The sequence below is a fragment of the Barbus barbus genome (genome assembly GCF_936440315.1).
Source record: "Barbus barbus genome assembly, chromosome: 31".
Taxonomy (NCBI): domain Eukaryota; kingdom Metazoa; phylum Chordata; class Actinopteri; order Cypriniformes; family Cyprinidae; genus Barbus; species Barbus barbus.
Genome location: NC_136759.1, coordinates 17081665 through 17089731, shown reverse-complemented (window position 1 = coordinate 17089731; position 8067 = coordinate 17081665). Strand labels below are relative to the sequence as shown.

At 38.4% G+C, this 8067-nt stretch overlaps 2 protein-coding genes across 2 annotated transcripts in view; one reads left to right on the top strand and one right to left on the bottom strand.

Moving 5' to 3' along the window:
* Window positions 1–569: 569 nt before the first annotated feature.
* On the top strand, window positions 570–4101 carry LOC306851724 (BEN domain-containing protein 5-like; the record flags this gene model as incomplete). Its single annotated transcript, XM_079388163.1, has 8 exons — window positions 570–726; window positions 1002–1120; window positions 1635–1832; window positions 2303–2473; window positions 2616–2651; window positions 2923–3130; window positions 3549–3673; window positions 4078–4101. 8 exons carry the CDS (start codon window positions 570–572, stop codon window positions 4099–4101), a joined length of 1038 nt encoding a protein of 345 aa, XP_079244289.1.
* Window positions 4102–6496: 2395 nt separating this feature from the next.
* The window catches only part of LOC306851038 (protein turtle homolog B-like), a 63691-nt gene continuing 62120 nt past the window's right edge, over window positions 6497–8067 (bottom strand). The window contains exons 20-21 of the mRNA XM_079387083.1: window positions 6965–7095; window positions 6497–6729 (exon numbers count right to left, since the gene is read on the bottom strand). Of these exons, the coding sequence (XP_079243209.1) occupies window positions 6509–6729; window positions 6965–7095 (352 nt within the window). The 3' untranslated portion in view covers window positions 6497–6508. The remainder of the gene's footprint in view (window positions 6730–6964; window positions 7096–8067) is intronic.

Here is an 8067-nt window from a genome sequence, read left to right as displayed (position 1 = left end):
GCCTCATACAACCAAAATAAACTATTGATTAGGTAACGTTAACATTGTTGGAAATGTCTTCTAATCCTTCTGCCTGTATAAATTGAACTATTAGATTTATCAGTTATTTGCCAATTAGATGACTTGGATTATTGCACCAATAAGAAGTGTGATATACACTTGGTTGCCAGATTATTGTGCACAGCCTCAATTCAACAGTTTTGTATCCTCCTCCATAAGGTTATGAGACTCTATAACATGTACTGCTATTGTTGAAACTGCTTTAGAGAGTTGTTTATTCAACTTTATAATCATTGTGGAACTGTTGTGTTATACAGATGTGCTTCTGTTATGTTAAAGTCAAGTAAACCCTTTAACTTTATCATTTTATAGTGGGATCTAAGACACACTATACAGTATATGACTGTTGTCTGTAACCAAGGCAACAGTGCATCTCGCGCTTCCCGCCGTTAAAGCTAAATTCGCTCGTGAGGTAACGTTAAAATTACTCGACATTTAACAGGATTGGACAACTTTACCCAACAAATCTGCTTTATACTATAATTCAACTATAAAATAGAATTGAAAATATGTTCGCCTATGTGAAATATATAGAGGACGGGTGTAAAGAAATCGTCCCCATATCCTACATTAAGGACTTTGACCATAATGCTAGTGACCTCACTCAGACTTACTGGGTGCGCTGGCAGGATAAATTTTTCAAGGGACAAATTTTGCTGCTAAAGGGTGAGTCATGATAACGTTAGCTCCAATAGTTCGTTAATAACATAATGTAAAAAAACAAAGAAAAAAAAAAGTCCAACTTAGAAATATTATAACGTTAATGAAGTGTATTAAATGGAATGCGAGTTTTGGCTAACGCGCTAGCCGTTAGCTAGTTCAATTAATTGTGGAAAGCTAGTAAGTTAACGTTAAACATTATTTTCTTAGGACAGATGACAGTGTATAATGTTATAGCAGGTGCTTTGAAGTACTTACATTCAGTGTTATTAATATTCCAGAGTCCAGAGAGGAGATCGAGGAGGAACTGACTAAGGGGAAGCGGGTCCGTGTGAGACTCCTGAAGGAGTCCACGCCTCCACGGTCGCGCTCCGAGAAGGAGGAAGCCAAAACAATAAATGTAACGTTGATATTGATGTTATATTTCCAATGTTAGCTAACTTAATAGTAGTGTAAAATTGGTAAATTAATGTTATTGGCTGCTGCCTTCTGATCTGTTCCCGTTTTCCTGTTAAAATGTTGTATAGATATCCGTTTCAAATTAAGCCCTCTATGTAATAGCTGTAATTACAGCTATTGCCATCTTGTGGCACTTGCATGTAACTACAGAATAAAACGTATAGTGAAAATACTACAATACATTGAAGGCTCAAATATGGAAAAGAAAAAAGAAAAAACATGTACTCTATGAACCATGTGTGTACTGCAATGTATTTAGTGTTTCTGCCCACATACAGGTTATCAAATTATCACCATTATCAGGTGATAATATCAGGCTCCTCCAATCATGGTATTAATCTATCCAATAACATATATTTATTTTACATTGTGTTGTTTGTTTTGTTAGGTTGTATGGGAGTCTTGCATTACACTGTGATGCCTTTTCTTAATTATGCATTTATCCATGTTTTCAGACAAATCAGAAAAAAGCTGCAGAAGAGGCCAAACGAAATAACCTCTTGGCCTTGCTAAAAGAGAGAAAAATTAGAAGAAAACAGTCTCCACTCTGCCCAACTCCAAGCAAGAGAATGAGAGCTCATACCCTGTCTGATTCATTGTCAGAAGAGGATGATGATGATGGTGGGGTTGTACCAGAAAAACAACTTGAGGAGGCAAGACAGAAGCAACTGCTCCACCTAAAAAAAATAAACAATATGTCCCTGCAACTGCAGGAAACTAAAAACAAGTAAGGGATTTTTGAATAGCCTTTAGACATATTTATGCTTTTCTGTCAATGTGTTCTGAGAATTGATCTTTAGCCCAATGTTTGATTTAACCTGCTTGTCATAGCACCATAGCAGAACTTGGTGCATATACTGTACATGTGTGTAGGTGTACTACTATAAGTAGCTACACTGCAAAAAAGAGAAAAAGTCGAAAAGATTATTTTGCTTACCCCATTGGCAGATTATTTGCTTGTTTTAAGGAAAAACTCACTTAATTTTGAGAATTTAGATATTTAAGAATTTTTAGATATTTGGACTAGAAACAAGACAAAAACTCATAAAAAAACATTTTTTGCAGTGTAGATAACACCTAATATATATCATAAAATATTTTTATTTGTTTCTTATAATGTCAGCTAGTCATGGCAGACAGTATGTCCTTCTGTTATAGGTTAGAGGAGCAGGAGAAGATCAGAGCAGAAGTTGAGGCGGAGAATAAAGAACTACGTTCTCTAAACATGCAATTGCAGCAACAACTGCTGAAGACACTGAACTCCTCATCAGCAGCAAAGTGCAGTGGTGTGGACGTGATATAAAATCTCTTTGATCATAAAGCCTAATGTTACAGCTAATAACTTTTAGATACAAGTTATTATATATATACATGTTATTAATTTTTTTGAACCTCTAATTCTAGCACTCTCTATTCTAATTCTATTTTTGTCAAAGATCCTGGACCACCAAGCCCAAAGGAGACCTTACAAAGTAAGAGAAACAAATAAATTACTTACAGATATCTGAAACCTATATGTATATTGAGTATATTTACAATATTTTGTATATAGGTGCAGAGTCTAGCTGTTTCAATAAGGTGGAACCATCTGTATCTCCAAAAGGAGATGAGATACAGCATTTCCCTCATCATCTGTGTGCATGGATTAATATAAGAACCCCAACTACACTTAAAGTTTTTATGAATATTGTATGCATATGTACATTCTAGTATCTTGATTATTTTTGTTTTTAATTCTGTCAGATTCACTTGGGGGGAGACGTTCGAGTGCGCAGAGAGGCCTGGTCAAGGATACAAAACAACACGCGGGATTCCTTATTTGTGAAGGAGTTGGCGGTGGCAATCTGGGGCACTAAGACTCTGGGGGAAAGAAGTCTCACAGGGAAGGAATGCTCCACCACCAAAACCACCAAGCAGCGTTTAACCCCCCAGAAACTTCAGACATTAAAAGGTAGCAGTAGCCAGGGTTATGGAGTAATACATTTTTCTTTGTTCTGGTGCGACAGAAGCATCACTGTTTATCTGTACATTTCTTTTTAGTCTGCTTCAAGGAGTGGCTTGTCAGAAAGAATGTGGATGAGACAGAGTTGCAGGCCAGATGGGGAAAGGCTGGACGGTTCATCACGGAAAAAATAATGGACATTAACAAACAAAAAAAAAAAACAAATTGAAGCACTTAAGATAAATTGTTGTTGATGTGTTTTATTGTAATTTGCTTGTTGAGCCAGATGAGTGTTGTTTTTTGTTAAATATGTGTTATTATTGTGTTTATGTTTACTTGTCATTATTAAATGAACTTGTTACGTATATTAATGAAAGCTTGTATTTTCATGATTTTCATCATACCAAAATTCAATGTTGCTGTCCAGCATTCCACCCTGGTGAACAGGCTACCGTCCTCAACATCTATATTGACCAGCACAGTTTCCAGCATCCCATGCTGGTCACCAGCATCCCACCAGCATTCCATGCTGGTCACCAGCATCCCATGCTGGTCACCAGCATACCACCAGCATCCCATGCTGGTCACCAGCATCCCACCAGCATTCCATGCTGGTCACCAGCATCCCATGCTGGTCACCAGCATCCCACCAGCATTCCATGCTGGTCACCAGCATCCCATGCTGGTCACCAGCATACCACCAGCATCCCATGCTGGTCACCAGCATACCACCAGCATCCCACCAGCATTCCATGCTGGTCACCAGCATACCAGCACCAAAACACAACATATGCTGGTCTTGCTGGTATGACCAGCTATGCTGGTCTATGCTGGTTTTTCCAGCAGGGGTCCTACTCACCAGGAGAACTCGACAACGGAAATCACAACAGAGCTAGTTTAGTTAGTTTAAGACAGAGGACTGTGCGTGAGTTTGTGTGTTAACCTCTGAACCACAGCACCACGAGTTCAAAAAGACATAGCACCAAGTCATAATGTGTACAATGTGCCTACATCCTTGCACGTTATATTTCTAGATCATGTAAACATTATGTGGTTGTTGTAGGACTTGTTAGCAATGACAAAACACGTAGCAAAAACAGAGTTAATTCTAAGTTGAACACTTCTCTCCCGACAGCTAAAGGCAGGTAATCAGAAATATCTAAAAAATAAACACTGCCCTTCTCTCAGAGACTACACGATTAAAGCAGCCTTACGAATCGCACCACGTGGCGTGGAAAAGGACATAGCCTACATCAGGGGTGTCCAAACTCGGTCCTGGAGGGCCGGTGTCCTGCAGAGTTTAGCTCCAACCCCAATTAAATACACCTGAAGCAGCTAATCAAGGTCTTACTAGGCATACTAGAAGCTTCCATGCAGGTGTATTGAGGCAAGTTGGAGCTAAACTCTGCAGGACACCGGCCCTCCAGGACCGAGTTTGGACAGCCCTGGCCTACATAGAAATAAGCAATGGTGTCTGCTGACCTAATACCGAATGGCTCAAATACACTGTGAGATGTTTGAGCCTTCGTTTTCACGTCGAGTAAAACAGTTGTAAAAAAAGAGAGAGAGAGAGAGAAAGGAAAGACAAAGTAAACAGCCCTCTGGGCACTCAAGTCAAATCCTCTAAACTCAAAATGGCTACTACGAATCTACGCACAGAAATTCATCCCAGTGTTTCCTGCTTGTATATTCAGCCTTATTCAAGTACTGCATGAGCATGAGATTTAATTTCATTTCCTATTAAGTCGTACCTCATTATGAAATTCCATTCGCAGAAGAAGATTAATTTTGGAGTTGATCGCATAGGCGCGTAAATGAGCTAAACGAGCAAAACATCACACTGAAAATATTCAGATAAATCTGAATTCTAAGAGCAAATCATACATTCACCATCGGTTAAACTAAACTAGCACACGCTTGTGTAGCTTTTACTTTAGGTAGCAGATCAGCAGCTGTTAGTGAACTCTAGAGACAGTTAACATCCTTCGGAAATAGGCTACTAAAGTCATCATTAATTCAAATAACACAAACTTTGCTATGTCATCAGATGAGTTGTGATGGATGGCAAATAGTAAAGATTACAATACAGTTTACTTATTATTATTTTTTCTTTTTCAAAAAGATTCAAGCTATTTTGGAGGTCCACTTTTGTAGGTAGAAAGTAACCAAGAAGACTGGTAATCTTTTTTTCAACTGATTAGAATAAGGACTATTTCACTTTGCTATGTTATACTGATGACTTCATTAGTCTGCACAATATCTACTGTACTTCCTTGGTGTATTGTATGTCCAAAGCAAACATATAACAAATTATTTACTTCAAGGAAGTGACGAAAAGATTACTAATGCATTTCACCACTTCTAACTACATTTGTGCAAGACAAGGACCAAGTAATTCTACTTCAGTTTAAATATTACATTTGCACTTCTGCCATCTGAACATGTCAAAATAGATATTTCTAAAACTGAATGTGAACCTGAATATTTTTTTCAGGAGGGGGCTAATATTAATCTTCCTCCAACCACAGATTAAAAAATGCCTTAAAGCTGTCCAATGATGTTAGTCAAATATAATGTCAATTATTTAAAAAATAAATAAGAAAGCATGTTTTTAACTGCCTTTGCATGGAATTTAAAAAATCTGAGTAATTTATTAAACATTGTCACAGGACCAGTCTAGTACTGCAGTCATTCTTTTCAAGCTTACAATTTCTATGATATTCTGTGCTTTATATTTCATGTTTAGAATGCATTGTAATTTCTGGGTTTACATTATCCCTCATTTTCTGTAATGCTGTCAAAGCTTTGCCACAAACAGACAACATACGTCATCCAAAATGAAATATGCTAACTTGCACAAAATATGGTAGAAGTGCTGAAATATGTTCCAGATCATTTATTCCTTTTTTTTTTCTATTCTCTTTTTTGAGGTATATTTTGTAGAAGGAAGAAAAGAAACCCTGTAGTAACTATCACGTCTTGAGAGACATATTTGTACAGAGCATTTAACTCTATCCTTCACAATATACACAGTTCTGACAACGTTATGACAAAAACCAAAGTGGCCAGCAAGATTTTTTCCTAGCATGTAATGAAATGCTATTATTTTCTTTTTATCAAATGAAAAGCTTTTGTCCTGTCCTTTTCTGTTTCTTCCAAAAGAGCACCCCTGTATGTTTTTCCTTTGTGTAAATTTACAGAAAATACAGATATGTGTAGTATATTGTGCCAACCGAAGAACATAATAAATCGTATCTAGTTTAGACTGATTACAAAACAGTACTGAGAGCTTGTCCATTGTACATTTTTGCTAATGGACAAGGAGATGATCCACCCCACAGGATAAGTTTTAGTGAGTTTTTTTTTTTTTTTTTTGGGGGGGGGCTCTCAGAGCAAAGAACCATAGTTTGAGGGGGCAGGGTCCATACTGGCCAGGAGGAATTTTCTGTCTTCTCTGGGGTGAAGCCAGCGGAGCAGAGAGGGCAGATGATGACAGGGGGACTTTCTAAGTGTACTTTTCCACTTTTTCTTTGAGGGACAGCTGAGATGTTCTCTTTGCTCAGAGGCCTGAGATGCATGTGGCTGCTGGGTCTGAGAGGTGGACACATCTAGAGACAGCAGAGCAAATGAGACACAGCAACAGAACAGATTTTTACATTTTCAGAAGAAAATGTGAGCGTTGCCTGTGCATGCAAACCTTACTGCCACAATGCTGTGAGTGGTTGTTTTTAGCATGTTTTTGGTGGTTTCTTGTAATTATTAAGCAAATAAGCATCTAGTCAGGACATAAGGAGAGACAACATGTCTTTTTCTCCCAGTATGTAATGTACGGGTGAAACTGACCTGTCCTTTTCTTGAATCTGGAGTTGTTGTTCTTGTTGGCTGTTGATTTCTTGGCTTTATTAATACAATAATAAATCAGTGCATCAAAGCTCTCAGACCCTGCAGGGACTCTCACTGCACCTAGATGCTCCCTGTGAGAGACAAACACAATGATGTATTACTTCGCACCGCCACCAGTGTGCGCTGCCCTCCACCGGACAGATCAAAGTGAGATTTAGCCCCCGACAGGGAGCACTTTGGCTGCCCCAATGCCAAGTGCAAAGCCTTCATGACAAAAGTACTATTCATCAACATGTACTGTGAAATTTTGCAATTAATCAACTTATCTTGTTAGATATTGTTTAGAAAATACTGTTTATCAAAACGAAATCTTATTCATTTTAATTGGCCACATTTCATTGGTCATCAGAATAAAAACAAAGAGTCTTCCTCATTAGATGGGTACTCTGTGAAATTAAAAGCACATTGTATTAGTTGAGTTAGTCTGGTGCGCTGAATTTAGCATTTTCCCCACTCATTTACTACGGGATACACCTAAATTAACATGAATAAACCTTTACCTCGTGTTGTACACTGCTGCCAGCACTGTCCAATCAAATTACAACTAGCCAAAATCTCCTGTTTCCCAGTAAGCTCACTGGTTTCCTATAAAACTGACCACAGAAGTCACGTTTCTTGTAAAGTGTTGTCTTTTATCTCACATGCCATTCCTCTATCATGGCAGAGATCATGACACTCAAACGTCCATACTGAAGAGTCAGCCAACAACTCATGGGTTCACAAGGCACAGAAACACAAAGCGTTTACTGACAGTCTCCCCTGCTGCTGAGGCTGTGGAAAGAGAAAGTGAAAGTGATTAATAGAGGGGGTTGGTAGACATGACTGAGCACTAAAGTCCGCCACATCAAACACGCTCTGGTTACCATGAATACACTGCACAGTGGCTTCACCATGCTGACAGGAGAAGAGATGGCAGGGAGGGGAGAATGGCCAGTAAAGAACAGTCACATAAAAGAAAGGAACCAAACCACTAGGACGACAAAATGTGACAAGAAATTTTAGTTTGAGAACTGCTGTTACTGATTCGGCATCGAGGAAAAGAG